The sequence below is a fragment of the Gigantopelta aegis genome, chromosome 13, assembly GCF_016097555.1.
Source record: "Gigantopelta aegis isolate Gae_Host chromosome 13, Gae_host_genome, whole genome shotgun sequence".
NCBI classification, from domain to species: Eukaryota; Metazoa; Mollusca; class Gastropoda; order Neomphalida; family Peltospiridae; genus Gigantopelta; species Gigantopelta aegis.
The window spans coordinates 33,528,494-33,549,280 of NC_054711.1; the positions used below are offsets into that span (position 1 = coordinate 33,528,494).

General features: G+C 37.7%; 1 protein-coding gene across 1 annotated transcript in view; it reads right to left on the reverse strand.

Moving 5' to 3' along the window:
• Positions 1-20,787, reverse strand: part of LOC121387272 (sodium- and chloride-dependent glycine transporter 1-like) — a 76,095-nt gene that overhangs the window by 16,515 nt on the left and 38,793 nt on the right. Inside the window, exons 2-4 of the mRNA XM_041518297.1 lie at positions 8,350-8,482; positions 4,536-4,667; positions 594-803 (exon numbers count right to left, since the gene is read on the reverse strand). Of these exons, the coding sequence (XP_041374231.1) occupies positions 594-803; positions 4,536-4,667; positions 8,350-8,482 (475 nt within the window). The remainder of the gene's footprint in view (positions 1-593; positions 804-4,535; positions 4,668-8,349; positions 8,483-20,787) is intronic.

A 20,787-nucleotide genomic window follows, 5' to 3' on the forward strand; every position in this document is an offset into this window, starting at 1 on the left:
CAATCAGTGGTATAGGCTTACGTGTTCCCATTTTTGTAGGGTTGGCAGGCTGGTTTTTGCCCAAATTGAACTAAAATGCCTGAATGTACAAAACGACATTTATTCATATTAGCATTACTGCCAAACAGCTATATAGGGTTGCAAATGAATCACTACGTATTTTGCGGGTAGAATGATGGAAATACATGGTTAAAAGGTATCAGGTTATTACATTTTCCCTGAATATTTCTATAACTTTTACCCGGCGGCAGCGGGGGAGGTGGGAATGTGAAGGTGTGTGTGTGTTTGTCCCGTCTTGTATGCTTATGTTGTCAGCTGCCCCAAGTTCATCCAGTAAACATTTTGCTAACGGTTGCTCGGTCTGGCTGAACTCGACCCTTGTGGTCTTCCAAGTATAACTGACACTGACGGACTTTCGGATTGGTAAGCTACATATTCTAATGACCAAATCAAAACCTTCCGTACCAAACATGATCATACAATATAAATGCAAAATAACTGCAGGTCAAGTACAAGAATCTCCCGGCCGAAACCGGTCGGATCGGCAATATTTTGACTACTGATACAGAATGAAAACAATGTTATGTACTTACTACAGTTCAAGCCAGTTTGTTTCAGCACAGCTTCTGACGTGGCGTTGGCGATGCTGCTGATGCAGTGACACGTGTTCCACGGGTTGTCACATGATATCCATGGCAACGTGGAGGTCAAGGATGCGAAGAAGAAGTAAATGCACTGCGCTACCACCACGTTGTAATAGATAGATATAACACCTGACAGAATAACCATCGTGTATCCAAGACCTGCGAAAATAGTATTCAAGTGTCATCATCATGGGTGTAATATAAACATTTTGGACGTTGGTTTTGGTGGGGGGTTTAAAAATTTGAATGAAGATAGAGATATTGTAACAGATACATATCATGACACAACCATCGTATATCCATGATCTGGGGAAATATTACAGTGCTATCGTCATGGCAGGGCAAAATATTTCACGCGAACCGCCGTTCTGTTCGTGTGTCAGTTACGCAAAATTAAATTTACGCGAACTGCAAATTGATTACGTCGTGATCTTTAGACGTTCAGAAATTAAAACTTGCAGACTTCACGATTACAATTTACAGGAAGTTTATTCATGCAGACATACTACTAGTATTCTGACAAATGTTTTAAACTGATTTTTAGATACTTGATGTGCGGCAAACCAGTAGACAACAGTATATATATTGCAACGGTTGTGACTAGCGACCAAAGGCTCAGTATAGAGTTGAGCCAAAAGTTTTAAAGAAATGTGCACGGACCACTAAGGCACCTAAATTATCTGCTGCTATTCTATTGAATTTGGTGGCACTAATACACTTCCGTACTAAAGGAATATATGTAAACATACTATTGGATTGCCTATAATTTTACAAAGGTTGAAAATGGTTTTAACGTAAACAAAAATGTCACAAAAGCCAAAAAATACTAACATCGCATAATGATTCGATCCGATCCGAAAACCTTTTCCATGCTCATGTACCACTAAGGTTTCGAGCATATCCCCCCTGGGTTTGGCCTCTGGAGGCCAGGGGCCCAACTTGGGGCAGAAAAATTAATTGGGACAATTTTGACTTTAGTCCAAAAGGAAGGGGGATTTTATAATTTGTTTGTGTCATATTCAAAAACATAATAATAATAATTTTAAAATCTATATATAAAAATTTTGACGCATTTTAGATCGGGCGTTTCTAAAATTAAAACGGAGTCCTATGTCTAAATTACAACTTTAGCCCTAACAGTTTAATCCTGAGGGAAGGGGTTTCTCCACTAGGAGATTGGGGCGCCCGCCACAGAAGAGTTATTTTAGTAGTTGGGACGAAATTTGGGGGAAAGGATCAGTCCTATCGGGAGCTTCAGTGTGACCGGAGCTTGGGTGTGTGTGTGTGTGTGTGTGTGTGTGTGTGTGTGCGCGCGCGTGTGCACGTGCATTTGGCAGGCTTCCGGACAAACCTAACTCCCTCTACGGTCGCATAATGAGCTTTAAATAACAAACATTTGGAACGTCACTGTAGTATAGAAGTACCATCGATAAAGTGAAAGTTGCATCGCCACTGCAAAATATCAGTGTCAAATTGTGGTCTTTCTTTTTATGTTATTATAAGATTTAAATTTATTAATCTAATCATGCACCAATGAGTAGCCTGTTTTATAGTTCAGAGGAACTGGACATTTGTTGCTTGGGTTTTTGGTGGGGGTTTTTTTTTAATCTGCTGTATACTAAATTTTACATATCAGTGACAAATGGTAGCCTTTATTTGCACCAGGGAATAGGCATTTTTCCTCCAAATGTATCTATTTTGTTTCAGTACTGGGCTGATATTTAGTCCTTTTACAATAGTGTTAACTTCTGCAAGCTGCACAGATGTTCTAGAATACGGTGGCCCGATGCCCGAGGACAGTGGTTTTTAGATTCGGGCAACTAAAAATTACTTTTTGCAATCCCGATGGCAAGTGGTGAATAATAATAATAATAATAATAAATCTACAACGCTACGATCATACGAAAACAAAAGAAATATCTACAAGTCACTTCTTTCGATTTGCAAGCACTAAAGAAACTGTTATAAAATGTTTTCTTTTGTATTTTGTTTTAACTTTGTTTGAGCTAAAAATTATGTATTTAAAATATAATTTCAACATAACTTTGAGGTAACCGATCAGGTAATCCACAGGTTACGCAAATATAATTCACGTAAACGAACAATTGATTACCTAGGTAAAAACCACGTGAACCGACTTCCGGTTACCTCAGATTTCGAAATATTGTCCCCTGCATGGGTGTAATATAAAATTGTCGAAAATATATTTGTTGTTAACTTGAAGAAAGACAGAGAGATTGTCCGTATATCCATGACCTGGGAAAATATTATTCAGGTGTCATCGTCATGGTTGCAATATAAAATTGTTGGACATAGGTTTTTTTTGTTATTGTTTTTTCAATATGAAGGAAGACAGAGAGATTGTAACAGATAGATATGACACAACGATTGTATATCCATTACCTGGTTAAATATTAAATCGCCATCATCAAGATTGTAATATAACATCGTTGGACATCGTTTTCGTTGAAAACATTATTTTAAGGAAGATGGAGAGAAATAGACACAGATATTTGATTTATCTCTTGTTTTATGCACAATACAAATGAAATTTAATTTTAAATTAATATAATTATTAAACTTCATGAGGAATTAAATAAACGTGTTGTTTTTCGATGAGCACAAGTTGCTAGTTAACAACCGTTAAAACATGCGACACATTTCATTTATTAAAAGCAAAATGGCGCTCTCTCTATATATGAAGTGACGTTTGGCTTTTATCAGTTTTATTATGAACTGTGTTGAACAACCTGTGAGGACGAGATCGTACGTGTCATAAGGGGAGAGAACCGAAACAAAACTATAGTTCCTCACAGTGTTGTGATTCTTTATACAACTGCCAGATTTTCAGTGTTAAATTGCCATCAAATGGCATACATGTAGGTTCCTTTTCGATATAAGAATGAAGGCTTGAACAGTTACGGCTAGGCAATTGCATACATACACTTCTGCCTTTACCTAGTAACAATTCAGGTATAACTGCCTACCTTGTCCGTTCCAGCATCTTCTTTACATTGTTGCATTAAACATATTTGATCTACACATTTTGGTGCTAAATCAATTTTTAACAAACTTAGACTGAAGGACAATAAGTGCAGTGCATTCGTTTTACTTTCAAATTGAATCTGTTGCTAGTTTAAAAATGTTTGACCCGTGGGCCTAAAATATCCACATAGTAATGGATGTGAAACATCAGTTACAGACCACATACTTCTTATTATATATATTTTTTATTTTATGCAATTCCATATTCAGTAGGGTTATTATTTATTGGGCCACCTGATATACATTTGTTTCAATGATATAATTTATCCGGTAAATAAACTGCCAAAATGAGCCTGAGTGTTCACAACACATTCATAACTTTAATAGACACAAAAGCTAATGGACTGAAACCCAATAACATTTGCATTTCCCTTGTTGTTTTCTACAGTTATACGCCAATTCATCGATCCCGTTTGGCGGTTTTTATTTTTCACTCGTTACTTCTTATTGTGGGTTTTATCCAATATTAATAGCCCTCTCTAAATCCCAAACCAAAAATAAAACTACCACCAAACAACATATTTAGTAAGATTGACAAATTTAATTTCTTACACACCCATTGGAGAGAACAGTGAAATTTTTACTATCACGTGGCAATATCACGCATATGATGGTATTCAATATAAAGACCTGTGGTTGGCTGCTCCATTGTAATGACATTGATGTTTAAACCGAGATGTCCACTAAACGTATTGCTTCCGTAACATATGACGTATAATGTAACTCTGTTTGTGACAATATATATGAAATAGAGAATAGAGACACGTAGTTTCTAACTGAAGATCAAGTGAAAAATTAAATTATAAAATTGAAGTAAAATAGCGAATAAAGATGACAGATTCTCACCTTTGAAGAGTGGATTGATGGCCCAGATGGAAAGAGGGCCCATGCTGGCAAACTGGCCAAACGTAACTTCCAGACAAAAGAGCGGGATTCCCATGAACACGAGGCTAAGGATATACGGAATGAGAAATGCACCTGGAAAACAGAGCAAATATGACGTCTTTACCTATACATGTAGATAAAAAAATAAAAAATCACCGATGCTGATGTAGAATGATGGCAGTAACTAAATAGAGAAGAAAAATACGAACAAGTGTTTGTCCACCTGTAAATAACCCGATTTTACTGTGTCCTTCTTAGTATTTTACTGCCCCCCCCCCCCCCCCTACCCCACCCCTAGTTATTTCACGTAAGCCACGATATCCTGTAATGTGTCTTTACCATACCTTTTTTTTTAGTAATGATGTAAAACAATAACATAGAGAGTCTATCGTTTGTATGAGTGAGTTGAGCGTATTCACACGACGTGGTGTTAATGGATGTAGATGTGGAGGGTGTATCTGGACCTAACACAAACAACTGGCTTTAAAGGGACAGTCCTCACTCGGCAGCATTGTAACATGCCTCGCCCATGTAGTAAAGCACTTGCCTGATGCGCGGTCGGTCTAGGATCGATCACCATCAGTGGGCCCATTGATCTATTTCTCATTCCAGCCAGTGCTCCACGGCTGATATATCAAAGGCCGTGGTATGTGCTATCTTGTATGTGGGAAGGTGCATATAAAAGATCCGATGCTACTAACGGAAAAATGTAGCGGAATTCCTCTTTAAAAATATGTCAGAATTACCACATGTTTGGCATCCAATAACCAATGATTAATAAATCAATATGCTCTAGTGGTGTCGTTAAACAAAAGAAACCTTTTTGTTCATCTTTTGGGTTGAATTTTTTGTGAGTTGAGTTTTTGTTTTTGTTTATGTAGACCACTTCCCACTTCCGTCACTTACATGGTATTGCATTGCATTCATACAGCGTTCAATAAAATAATTATTTAATACGTAACGCTTTTATTATTATTATGTATATCATTTTCTTCTCACACTCTGTCAATGTCCATCTTCTACAGATGTCACTGTTTCACAGTGGGCGTGGTTAACACATATGTATCAAGGAACAAACGAAAACATGTTACTATGCATTGGCCGTTAGATGGGAGTATTTTGTAATGATGAAACAGAAATGTAATTACACTGAGGCAGCGTGACACCATATGCTAGGATTGTGTGTTGTGTGCTACACTTTTTATAGGCAATCCTCAAAACTGTAAACATGCTGAAAGGTCAAACCCATGATATTTAAACACGTAATTTATGAGAACAGTTTTGACCGTGCCCTATTGCGTAACTGTTACGAAGATCCATTAACAGAATTGGCTCCGTGCGTATTTTCATTGCATGAATAGTTTGTATTACTATTTGTTGTTGAAAGTATGTACTACTACACATTCTACATATCTTCATCATAATATATACATAAAACACACGCAAGATACACATGCAGAATAATGCAGGAACGACTGTTATTAAATGCCGATATAAACTACATAGATAATAACTGGTTACTGTATTAACATATGGGCTGTATCCAGAGACGGTTAGATGGGCGAATGCAGTGAAGGACTGCCATTTCATTTCAACTTATTTTCGTGCTTACATCCAATTAAGATTCAAGCACGCTGTCCTGGGCACACACCTCAGCTATCTGGGCTGTCTGTCCAGGACAGTGGATTAGTTGTTAGTGGTTAGTGAGAGAGAGCAGGATGTAGTGGCCTTACACCTACCCACTGAGTCATTAAAACTCGCTCTGGGTGCGAGTTGGTACCGAGCTGCGAAGCCTGTACCTACCAACCTGTAGTCCGATGGCTTAACCACTGCGCCACCGAGGCCGGCAGCAGGAATGCCAAGCGACATTGGCCATTCGACCTGAACAGGATGAAGATGATATCTTAAGACAGTAATCGATTAATTTATATATTCTGCAATCCACATAAAACGAAAACAATGTCTGAATTGAACTGTTTTACTTCACAACTTTACCGTTTTCCCGAATACTAGGTTAACACGTATTGAATGCTGTGTCGCTTACAATATATACACACCAAAACAAAATAGTTATCAAAGAACAATGTATTTCTTATTTTTAAAATACAAATGTTCTTCAAAACGGATTTTAAAAATCAAAACCATCAATTGAAACTAAAAGAACAAGTAACTTTGAAAAATACACGTTTTTGTTAATCATAACTAGTGGAAAAGTACGTCCGTACCCCCCCCCCCCCCCCCCCCCCCCACCCCACCCCCCAAAAAACCCAAACAAAAACCCAACAACCCCAAAACATCTACATTTTTGCTCATTGGACAAGAATATAGACATTAATCTCGTCATGATATTTTGCCAATGTATATAGTTATTGCAGGATAAACAGAGAACAATGGCCTTATTAGCAGAGGTTTTTTGTTTGTTGTTTTTGCACTTTGGCTGTAAGGAGAGGTAATACTCCACATCCCTCTAAACTTGATAGTTAGGTTTTCGCTGTCAGAATACGAGTATGTACTTAGAACTACCAGACTATATAGCATTGATTAAAGTATGTATGCAATAAATAAAGCATTACGTCCAATCGTGATCAATTAAAACAAGAGTACTGGTGAGGTATGATACTACCAGACTATATAGCATTGATTAAAGTATGTATACAATAAATAAAGCATTACGTCCAATCGTGATCAATTAAAACAAGAGTACTGGTGAGGTACATGATACTACCAGACTATATAGCATTGATTAAAGTATGTATACAATAAATAAAGCATTACGTCCAATCGTGATCAATTAAAACAAGAGTACTGGTGAGGTACATGATACGCCCGTCGGGAGTTTGATGGAAAACCATAGATAATAATGCATATGTTACGGGTATGATTCAATTCGCTGAACAAGATTGTCCTATGGTGACAGGGTGTTCAGAATATAGACACATTATTTGATTTATTTGTATCACAGTGACCTAGTAATTGTATGTGACACACCACCATCCAAAGTTGTTCCTACATGTGAAATTTGATGGTCTTGTATGCATCTATATGCAAGATATGATCCGGACATGGATTCACTGTTATGTGCAGTAGACCGTGAAACGTAGGTCACAGTGACCTAGTAATAGCACGAGACACTCCACCATCCCAAATTGTTCCTACATGTGAGGTTTGATGGTCCTGTATGCATATGTATGTAAGATATGGTCCGGACAATGATTTACTGTTATGCGCCGTAGACCGTGAAAAGTAGGTCACAGCGACTTAGTAATAGAACGCGATACACCGCCATCCCAAGTTGTTCCTACATGTAAGGTTTGATTGTTCTGTATGCATCTATGTGTAAAATATGGTCCGGACAAGAAAAAGTTAACATACGGACGTACAGACGGACGGACAACGCCATACCATAATACGACCCATCATAGACAGGGGGTATAACCCCCCCACCCCCCAAAAAAAACATCCACTTACATTTACTCATGACATAGAAGTTCATGGAAATAAGGTTTCCTCATATCGATTGAATTTCATGAAAATAGGGTTTCCTCAAATCAACAAAAAGAAATGAAGTACATAAAAAAGGTTTTCTGATGTCAATTAAAGTTCATGAAAATAAGGTTTGCTCATATCAAATGAAGTTCATGAAAATAAGGTTTTCTCAAATCAATAATGAGAACTGAGTTTTGTAAAAAGGTTTCCTAGAATGTTAATTAAAATAAGGTTTCCTCATATCATCTGAAATTCATGAAATCAACAAGCCGTCACCAGCAATACTTACCCCCTCCATTCTCGTAGGCCAAGTATGGAAACCTCCACACGTTTCCCAATCCGACGGCGAAGCCAATGAGCGTCAAGATGAATTCAGCCTGCCGCCCCCATCTGTCCCTCGACTTCACCAAGCCGCTTCGGTCCTGAAACACACAAACACACACACACTCAGTTAGACAACCAAGATGAATTCAGCCTGCCGCCCCCATCTGTTCCTCGACTTCACCAAGCCACTTCGGTCCTGAAACACACAAACTCACACACACTCAGTTAGACGACCAAGACCAACACTAGAAATGTGATGGTAGTGATGATTACGTTGATAACGATCACTGAACTGATGACAATCATGATGACAATGACGATCACTCAACTGATGACAATCATGATGGCAATGACAATCATTGAAATGATTACAATCATGATGGCAATGACAATCATTGAAATGATTACAATCATGATGACAATGACAATCAGTGAAATGATTACAATCATGATGGCAATGACAATCATTGAAATGATTACAATCATCATGACAATGACAATCACTGAAATGATTACAATCATGATGGCAATGACAATCATTGAAATGATTACAATCATCATGACAATGACAATCATTGAACTGATGACAATAATGATGACAACGACGATCATTGAAATGATTTCAATCATGATGGCAACGACGATCATTGAACTGATGACATTGTTAATGGTAACGACAATCATTGAAATGATGACAATCATGATGACAATGACGATCATTGAAATGAAGACAATCATGATGACAATGACGATCGCTGAAAGGATGACAATCATGATTTTTTTTCCCGAATTCAACGAAAATTTATTCATATTAACATTACCGTCAAACAGCGATATAGTGTTACAAACGAATCACTACTAATTTCCACATGAATTACAACTAATAGCTCTGGAAAATAAAATTATATATATACTATTTTAAAAATGCGAGTTTAAAGTGAAATTATGGTAAAATGTGTTATATTTATTGTGTACGAAGTCAAAACAAGGGTGCGAAAAGTGACTGGTGTCGAGGTTAGGCCAGGACAACACATAAAATAGTATTTTGCACATGCAAACACGTAGGCCTACATATTGTCTTTGGTCTGAAACAAAATATTGAGGCTAGCATTGTGTAAAATATTACTTCAAATGCCCTGAACCTAATTCACAATTTTTAAGAGGTAAGAATGTGATCTTCACCATTCCAGTAGATGTTGATTAATAAAAATATCATTAAATGGGCTTTTCACACTGGCCTAGTTATAGGTCCTTGGACAGTTGTAACAGCCCTCCTATGGCTATATACCCGGCAGAGGGCTGTTATAACTCCCCTCGGATCTATAACAAGGCCAATATGAAAACACTCATTTAATAACATAATATTGTCACTATGGGTGACAAGAGCGCTGATTGGTTGTCAGCTATCTATCCTCTACACGGCATTCATGATTATGTGAGCCGTCAACAAAGATGTCACAAATCGTCTGGTCTGTCGTCAAGGAAACAACTAAATGTGTTTAATATTCGTGACAAGCCGACAACATACATGTTTAATGATGAGTGATCATTTTATATTTATTCAGGGTATGCCAAAACAATTTGCCTCTAATATATTTATCTTAACAGATATTTATATCTATATCATGTCCATATAAATAAATGAAATAAATATTTGTTTTTAAAGATAAAAATAAATCTGTTCCTAAATACGTTTTGTAAAATTGTACGTTGCTTGGATATAAGCATATCTCATATTGTCATAATCCTTTCCCACTGACTGTTTGGGTGAAAACAAATGATTAGCAACAATACGGCATTTGTATGCACGTCCAGACTGACCAGACACAACATACTACGCATTTTAATAAGCCAGATGTAGAGCACTCGTTTGCACGATAAACTAAAACCTGTTCGCGGACTAGATTCGACTCTACAGTGACTGTCCTACATCCACTGGTGCAAGTGGCCCGGTTTTATTCGGTTAAAAACTAGTATTGTTATAACCTTGCCACAGCAGAGACAACAACTGCATGCAGTGAAGTGCAGCAAATACCCAGTTACCTGATTAAAGACCAGAACTAAGCATTGGCTGTTGACGTCGAAACAATTCGTTCATTGGTTCGTGTCTAGCCAATCAGTCTTCATTGAATTCTTGACCATACACATACGCCCTTGTTATTTATCAAAATTTATGGCAGCTTTTCCAAGAATTAAAGGAAACGAACTCTTATTTTTTTGCACTCTTTTATAAGTTAAAGTTTATACAATCTTTGGTGTGGCATATTTTTCTTGTCCTTTTTATTATCGAAACAGTCAACGAAAGGAGTATGAGATTACACAAAGGAAACGACGACGGTTACATGCGTGGCTTTGGTGAAGAAGAATGGGGGGGGGGGGGGGGGGGGGGGGGGGGGGGGGGGGTGAAATGGGCGTGGGTTGACTGAAATGAAAATAAGAAACATAAGCGAGGCACACTAAAAAAAGTATGAGAAGTCGATGCTGAATCAGCCACAAATGCCCATCTGGGAACTTTATTACACCACCGAAGTCAAAGTTAAAAGATTTGCTTTAATGACACTACTATAGCACATTGCTTTATTAATTAGCTATTGGTTGTCAAACATGTCTTCAGAGGAAACCCGCTACATTTTGCCACATTGTATTGTTATTACATTATATGCACTTTCCTACAGACAGGACAGCACATACCACGACCTTGCATATACCAGCAGTGGAGCAGTCTGAATAAAAGGCAACTACTTATTGATACACCAGCCCACCCCAACCGTCTCTCTCTCTCTCTCTCTCTCTCTCTCTCTCTCTCTCTCTCTCTCTCTCTCTCTCTCACACACACACACACACTGAAAAGAAAGAAAGAAAGACATGAAGAAATGAAGCGGGGAATGCACAAAGAAAGAGAAGCACTAACAAATGAACGTGACCCTGATTGTCAGTATCCCTGGTTGCGCCACACAAAACGATAGTTGTGAGAAATGCATTGCACATTCATTGCTATGTTGCCAAAGGGGACAACATGTCTTCTGTTCATTAATTTTTTTTTTAAAAAATCGATTTTCGAATTGCTTGACATTAATGTCCTCACAAAATTTCCCACCAATGCCAATATGAGCATGTGGGTAGCACATTTTGACCTATACCTTAGTGTTCACAATGCAGTTCCAAGCCATACAACTCCGCACAAAGTACTGAGACGCAAGATGCACCGCCTTCATTCATTCATCCATCCATCCATTCATTCATTCATTCAGTCATTCAGTCATTCATTCAGTCATTCATTCATTCATTCGCTGCCAATATGCAAATGTGGTTCAATAGCGCTGCCCTAGACACGTATATCAACTACATTATACGGTCCGGAATAATAATTTATGATTTGGCGTTAATATATTCAGTATTTCTGACTGCCCTTTTAATAGCTATAGGAGTGGCTCGTGTACTTTTATAGATTGTTGTATTATCATAGTATTATAATTCAACTGTTTTTAATCTGTTCACAGACAACAATTTGTCTTATCCGCTTCAATAAAGTGACGACATACACGCACGTGATATTGCAGGCAATATCGTACGTGGTGTTTGGTGCGTGCTGGTCAGCCATATGTCGCAACATCGGGCCAGGACGAACTACCGCTACGTGGTTACTCACGGTATCGATTTCCGGCAAGGTACACTAACTAACAGATGTATAACGTCAACCCAGCATGAATAAAAAACATCAGCACACTGGATAAGTATAACTGAAACACGGGGAGGAACGGACCTTTAATGATACCCCTAACCAATATAAACTATGGCTATTCGGAAAGGAAAGGCATATTTGTTTTAAAAACATCTCAAAATATTTTAAACTACGGCTATTAAGAAAGAAAAAAAGATATTTGCAGAGCTCTCAATCTGTGGCAATTCTAAGGAGTGAGATAATTTGAAGCCGCGGTGCAGAGCGAAGCTCTAATTTGGGAGTACAATTATTAAAGGGACACACCCTAGTTACGGCTAGTTGTTAACCATTACGGCGTTGTTTTTCGCTATTAAACACATTTTTTTCACAAATAAAATTGCACTTTACTTACCGTTTATTATTTAGAATATACATTTCCATTCACCTGAAGTGTTTTTTTGTAATCCTGGTTTTTGTAATACCACAAAATGCATTTTTCTTATTTCTTAAAAACGAACGCATGTTTGAGAAAAAACCGTTGAGCAGACATGGTCTAATCTATTTTTAGACGGGATATTTCCATTTCAATGTCACAGACGTTGGTATACCACGTGACCGTTATCATTTTGGTACGGTTTGTTTTCTCGTGCACGGTTCGCGCAATCAACATCCGATTTGTTGTTGTTCATTTGTGAGATTTTTCTTCACATTTCGTGAACATTTTCAGTAACAATAAAGTTCAGACAAGTAAGTGTCTCAATACAAAACGTTACAAACCCTTAAAACCAATAATTTTGCTAAGTCTTACGATATCTGGAGAGGGGATACAACCAGGACAGAACAGTTGGAACATGTCCAGGAGAGAGTCTGTGCGCACACTGTGAAATTTGTCGTGACGTAGGCATTGTTGTGCTTCGAGCGACATCTACCGGTGACATCAGAATACTAACTTTCAAAATTATTTCAAGCAATTGGGACATGGGGATTCCCATGGTATTTATCGATATAAAACCTGCTTTTTCACTCCATTTGATAAAAACGTGATCTAAGTGTGTTACAGGTTTGTAGATTAACCAGATTATAATTTATTTTCGCTGGATGGAACTAGGGTGTGCGGCTTTAACTCAGATGATGAAAATGGAGATTATTATACGAGCTTGCGTGTCATATTGACTACTATATTACACGAGAGAGAGAGAGAGAGAGAGAGAGAGAGAGAGAGAGAGAGAGAGAGAGAGAGAGAGAGAGAGAGAGAGAGAGAGAGTAATACATGAATCCTGACATGAGTTTAAAGGGACACACCCTAGTTACGGCTAGTTATTTAACCATTACGGCTTTGTTTTTCGCTATTAAACCCATTTTTTCACAAATAAAATTGCACTTTACTTACCGTTTATTATTTAAAATATACATTTCCATTCACCTGAAGTGTTTTTTGGTAATCCCGGTTTTTGTAATACCACAAAATGCATTTTTCGTATTTCATAAAATGGCACGGGCCTCTGAGAAAAAACCGTTGAGCAGACAAGGTCTAATCTATTTTTAGAGGGGATATTTCCATTTCAATGTCACAGACGTTGGTATACCACGTGACCGTTATCATTTTGGTTCGGTTTCTTTTCTTGTGCACGGTTCGCGCAATCAACATCCGATTTGTTGTTGTTCATTTGTGAGATTTTTCTTCACATTTCGTGAACATTTTCAGTAACAATAAAGTTCAGACAAGTAAGTGTCTCAATACAAAACGTTACAAACCCTTAAAACCAATAATTTTGCTAAGTCTTACGATATCTGGAGAGGGGATACAACCAGGACAGAACAGTTGGAACATGTCCAGGAGAGGTGAAAGGAACGCACCCCAAGTCCGTGAAATTTGTCGTGACGTAGTCATTGTTGTGCTTCGAGCGACATCTACCGGTGACATCAGAATACTAACTTTCAAAATTATTTCAAGCAATTGGGACATGGGGATTCCATGGTATTTATCGATATAAAACCTGCTTTTTCACTCCATTTGATAAAAACGTGATCTAAGTGTGTTACAGGTTTGTAGAGTAACCAAATTATAATTTATTTTCGCTGGATGGAACTAGGGTGTGCGGCTTTAATAATATATTTATCCACATTATTCAAAATATTATTTTCGACCATTTTAAAACGTTTCAAACAACTAAAAAGAGACGACGAAACGACGTCATTTTGATAAGCGTATACACTGGGGGAAAAGAAGTTTGTTTTGTTTAACGACACCCCTAGAGCACATTGATTTATTAATCATCGGCTATTGGATGTTAAACATATGGTCATTTCGACACAGTCATAGAGAGGAAAACCGCTAAATTTTTTTCATTAGTAGCAAGAAATCTTTTATATGCACCATCTCACAGACAGGATAGCACATACCACGACCTTTGATATACCAGTCGTGGTGCACTGACTGGAGCGAGAAATAGCCCAATAGGCCCACCGACGGGGATCGATCGCAGCAAGCGAGCGTTTTCCGACTGGGCTACGTTGCTTCACAAAATTACCTCATTCGTTGTGCACGTGGAAGCATGGTAGCACTTTCTGCTTTTAAAAAACCCACAAAAAAACAGTTCCTTAGTTGACTCCCATTTGGACAGTCGGAGTCGCTCGTTTTGAACAGAAGGCAACGTGATTTTCTTTGGCTGACAAGTAGCCAGATGCCAACTGACGTTCGTGTAACGAAAACAGAGGTCTCTTCAGAATATATATATAAAAAATTGAGCGAGTGCAAGTTTTACTAATTAATACAGAGACCCTGCATAATCCAGCATATAATTCTATTCAGCTCTAAAATACAACCCACGATTATAAAATAATTTTATTTAAAAATGCGAAGGTATGCACATACTACACACAAGAGAGCGAAAACCGCAATACTCGCCAGGCACTGGGTGCACTGGAAAACCAAATGGTTATACTACGTGTCGCTCGGGTTTGTTCCCATAACCCGATGCACCCTAGATACGATAACGTAGCGCTGACATCGACACGGTCTTCTGTTCAGCGCTACGAGATGAGGCATATACCCCATATGTAGCAAAAACAAAGTTCAGTGTTCTGTAAAAAACCCATTTACCATCGACGTCCCAAACTGCGTTCACCTAACGACAAAAACACGAATACGATATTTACGGAAATACTATTCTACATTTTCCAGCTACAGTACGTGAAACAAAATAAATTGCAATCAAGTAACGTAAAAAATCAACAATGTGGATGTAAAACAAATCCATTCTAATAAATAAAAGTGTAACACCCTCCGTTAAACAGGAAAGGGTGCGACGTTTCTAACTGCGTTCAGGCGCATGCGTTTGCAAAAAGTATCGTACTGCGTAAGTGCGGTTCGTCATTTTCCATTTTTAAGGCAACTACATAAAAAAATAAATGTTTCTTAATTATGCACAGTTGCCGAAAACTTAATTTATTTTTTTAAAATTTAAGGAAAAATTGAATTTATCAAGCGTTCTGGTCCGGTCCGCGTTTTACCAACACACATCGCTCACACTAATATGTCAATACTGATAGGCATTACGTTCATACCTGCGAATAGTTTGTCAAATATATATTTTAATGAATTGATTCTAAATTAGCACAATTTATATACTCAAAATTATTTACAACTGTTATGAATGGATTATGAATAATATTCACTACAATAGAGGCACAAAAATGTAGCATACCGTTTGCAGATCGAAATATAATAATTGAAAACAAATTCTAACAGGGGTCTTAAAAATCGTAAAAATTAAATTCTTTGGCCTTGTTGATCTGGCACGTGTGAGGTCATGTGACACGCACCGAATATTAATACATCTTTCTCCATTTTAAGTCAATTTCTACTAGTCATGTGGACCCGATATCGGTAATTTTAAGGAATAAACAAAAACGACTTAGTAAAATTAATGGTTTTAGGGGTTTGTAAAGTTTTGTATTTAGATACTTACTTTTCTCAACTTGATTGTTCCTGAACTGTGAAGAAAAACCTCATAAATGAACGACATGCCGATAACAAATCGGATGTTCATTGCGCGAACCGTGCACGAGAAAACAAAGTGAACGGAATTTGAAGCATAACGCAGTTAGGGACGTTGATGATACACTTTGTTGGAAACTCTTACTCGATATCGTTGATATATATTAAATTAATTGTTGTTGCAAATATAATTAATACAATGCAGATTAACAATTATCAAGACTAAAAGCGTTCTTCGGCAGCTATGACAGATAATACGAGAATCTCGTGAGAATGTGAAATATCCATACATAAAAATACCTAATCTACTAGAGTAATTTTTATTTTATGATATATTTGCCGAAGTGTATTTTTTTTTTTTTTTTTATCTTTTAAAACTTAAAACTTAATAGTTTGTCAAAAATTATGAAAAATAAAAACATACCGACGTTTAAACTGCATTGTCTGCTCTCGGAACTTTCTTGACAGAGGTCAAGGCAAGTAGACCAGTTTTTATTTTAATGTGGCGAAGCATTGTAATAAGGTCTCATTACATAGATGTCATCTGCCATTGAAACCCATGTTAAATTGCCCAACTTCAAACGAAGATTGCCAATAGAACGGGTTCTCGTTGGCACCAACAACATACACCATTGCGAACATACATTATATAAGCATTTATTTTCACTCCAAAATTGAGAACATTTCCGTCTTAGTTTTTTGCTATATGACCGCATCTGGCTGTAGTACCGGTCCGAACAGGTGGTTCATTAACCGATACACTCCGGCTGTCTCTTGCGCTATACACACATGTCCCAAAAGGTCAATGCTCAATGTTACAAAATGACATGGGCAGAATAATGCCAGAAGGCGTACCATTAAGCATACATATTGTTTTAATTCTTCACCATTTCCTAGAAGTGAATATGTGAACCATAACATGTGTCACAATTAGGAACTATACTGGACCGTGATCAATGAACTCTCACCCGGAAGTGATCTGTGTAGTGAGACCTAATATAGATCTTTTCATTTTTTGAATGATGTCACTTTATATCCCTTTACAAGAACAATAAACTGGGTGAATAACGTTTCCGTTTTACGAACGCTGGAAACATTTCAATGCAAAATTGCTAAGGAATTTTTCTTTTCTTTTTTGAACATTACTAATGCACTTCACTCTGAAGAAAATCTTGTGATTAAAAAAACTATACTATTTACGAAATATGGATTTCAAGTGACATTACTGTAGGATATTTATTGTGTACAAAGCCAAAATAAGGGTGCAAAAAGTGACCGTCGTCGACCGTAGTGGGTTTTTAAAGTACTTACAGTGCTAGACGTTTGCTAGTAGTGTAGTGGTAGGATTTCATTTTAATATTAATTAATATGTATTCTGTGCATTATTGTAGTGGCTTTCCTCCGATTTGAGATGAAGAACTGTAAATAATGTTAACTTTGTGCTAATAGTGTAGTCTTGGGATTTAATTAATCAATGTATTGTTATTATTAACACCATTACTATTAGTGCTCACCAAATATTCGTCATGAGCTCGTGAGACAGTATATGGTTTTAAAATACCTACAATCAATAAATAGTGTTATGTACGTAAAAAAAAAAAAATTACTCGACGCAGTTTCTGCGATAGCGGAGGAAATTACTTACAAGTAACATGGTAGTCAAGGGATAGGAATAGCCAGACGATATTGTACATTGCGAATTTTAAGGGCTTACCAATAAAAAAGACATCTTTATGGCGCCTGATGCGTGTCAGTCGTGAAGAAACTTAAATATGAATACAATTACAACTTTATTTGAACGAAACGTGCGATAATATTGGCGGGAAACATGCCGCTGTGATCTGTGGCGGCGCTGCTACGAAGAAATGGCATCCAAATCCCGTAACGATAACGGAGACGTAGGCGAAAGTTTCCGTTACAATACCGTAACTAGATGCACCCCTGGCGTGCATTATACTTTACAAAAACATTTTTTGCAGTTCTGAACATCGCGTTGCAAAAGGAAACATAGAATTAAATTCCCTATACTTGAAGCTGTCGCATGGCGTTCATCTTCATAAATCAAGGCTAATATTCGTTCCTCGTATTCAACCTTGATACATGTCGTCAAGATTACTGATATCCACTACTAGCGCTCTCTATTGGAAGAAAATTTTAACACCGATTATGTCCCTTACACGATGACATCGCTGACCAATCACAGCATCGGTAACATGTGACAATCTTGAAAGCAATATAAAAAATTAACCGCCGAAACCTTTTTTTTAACATATCGTGACAAACACGACACGTTTCCACGGACGCTGACGCTGCCATCTTTGTTTACAATAACAAGGAGCGTTGCGATTCGTTGCAATCAGATCTCATCGCATCCAATGCAATTTAAGCATTTTGTGGCACGATTTCTTGACGACATGTATCAAGGCTGAACATGAGGAACGAATATTAGCCTTGATTTATGAAGATGCATGGCGTTATGCCATGCATTGTATAAACAATCTAATCTTCTTATAGGACACTCAACATTGTAACAATGTACTTGTAAGGAAATGAGCTTTTCCGCAGGACTGCCTTTTATACGGCTGAGACATAAAAATCCCTATTCTCGCTTTGGGAGCAAAAGTAGTACATCCTAAACTGTCAGTGGTAGATGAAGGTTAAAATGTAAACACTGTTACATTCTAACTATTGTAAGAAACTGTTCCACATGGTGAACTTCAACTACCAGCCACATTAATATCACAGTTATTGTATTTCCCGTTTGTTGACAAGAATCCGGAAACATGTCTACACGTGAAGTCTGCTGTTTGACTGCGATTATTTCATGGCAGACAGCTTTGAAGTGGCAATTATTACACAGGGGAGAGTATGTAGTTTACAAACTTATAACTTGTTAACATTGAAGACTTGTTTGCGGTAATTCTAGCCTATGGAAATTATAGTACCTCTGGTGTAAAATGGGCGTACTCCGGCCAGATTCATTAGGTGTCTTTGTTTAAACCTGTGATGCTTTTGTCACAGGATCGAACCTCCTCGGTGGACCCATTCTCTGATTGGATTTTTCCTCGTCCCAACCAGTGCCCCATGACTGGCATATTAGAAACCGTGGTATGCGCTGTCCTGTCTGTGGGAAAGTGCATATTTAGGATCCCTTGCTGTTAATGAATAAATGACTAGTTTTTGACATCCAATAGCCGGCCCCTGCGCGTGCTGTAACCTCACCGTGGTACAGGGGTGTAACATTCTCTTTGAGAATGGCCAATACAGCACAAAATTTAAATTTTGAGTAAAGGTCAGTATCTATCTGTGATATTTGTATTTTTGCACAGTTCTTTACACTGTTTTTATTTAAATCTTGAATTCTTGTATTGATGTGGATCATCACTTTATTTGTTTGCATTACCATAGTTTGACACCCAATAGCCGATGTATTTTTGTGCTGGGGTGTCGTTAAACATTCATTCATTCATTCCAATAGCCGTGATTAATAAATCAATGTGCTCTAGTAGTGTCGTTTTTATTGATGTTTCAGCCATAGGCCTTTAGGGAAGGACGTAGCCCAGTGGTAAAGGACTAACCTGATGTGAGATCGGCATAATACATGAATAAAAGGTGCTATAGCCACTAATGATATATAAAAACATATAGCGTAAAACGCGCGGTCTGTGACCATATGGAATATGTCAGTCACGTGATATACCAAGTAAAAGCTCTGCTAAAGTCAAAATATATGGAAAGTTAATTGTGAAATCAAATCGTATTTATGATAAGCTCGGGCGAAGGCAGAGCCTCGCTGCATTCGCAGTGCTAACCTTCACAGGATAAAGCCGATATCTTAAGACAGTAACCAGTTATTGCATATATATATATATATATATATATATATATATATATATATATATATATATATATATTATACATGTATAGATATATAAAAAAAAAACATTTTTTCATTAGTAGCAAGGAATCTTTTATATGCACCATCATATGATATAGATACGTCCAATATGTTTGGCCAATGATTAATAAATCAATGTGCTCTAGTGGTGTCGTTAAACAAAACAAATTTTAACCGTGTGTGTCTCTTTGTTTATACATAGTAACCTCATCAAACGACCACACGTGGAAACTGCGGTTTTCCAATGGTATCCAATAACAAGGCCACGTCCACGTGTAGGTGACATTGTACGTGACAGTACGTGTTCGGTGGCGCGCCCTGGCCATACAATACCATCACGTCGCCGTACGACCTACGTGCGCACTTGACACACTTCCACGTCACAGGTGCAAACTGGCAAGAAGAACAAAGGTCAGTGCTTTGATCACTCGACCGAGAGGTGTCAAAATAGCAGGTTATTAACTCAGTATCATCACGCTATACACATCTGACAGTTATTATTTTACAAATAATAAAGTTTCTGGCATATTCCTGACTAAGATGGAAAGCACGCTGGTTCTGTGTCTTCACCTCACCAACCGTGTCCGTTCCCAGAAGAGAGTTTCATAGCTGATACAGGCGCGTGTTGGGCGTTGTGTTTGGGGGTCGAAACCACCGTGCTCAAGCAAAAATGTTTCTTGTCTTTTTTTTTGTTCAGTACATTTTCCGGAAAAGCTGGTACTGAGACACGAACTCAGTATCTAACAGCCTTAAAACTGGTTGCCTAACCACTTCGCCACTGGGGCAAGTTTATCCCCAAAACGACGCATGCGCAACGGTTACTGAGGACTTGAAGCCTGACTAA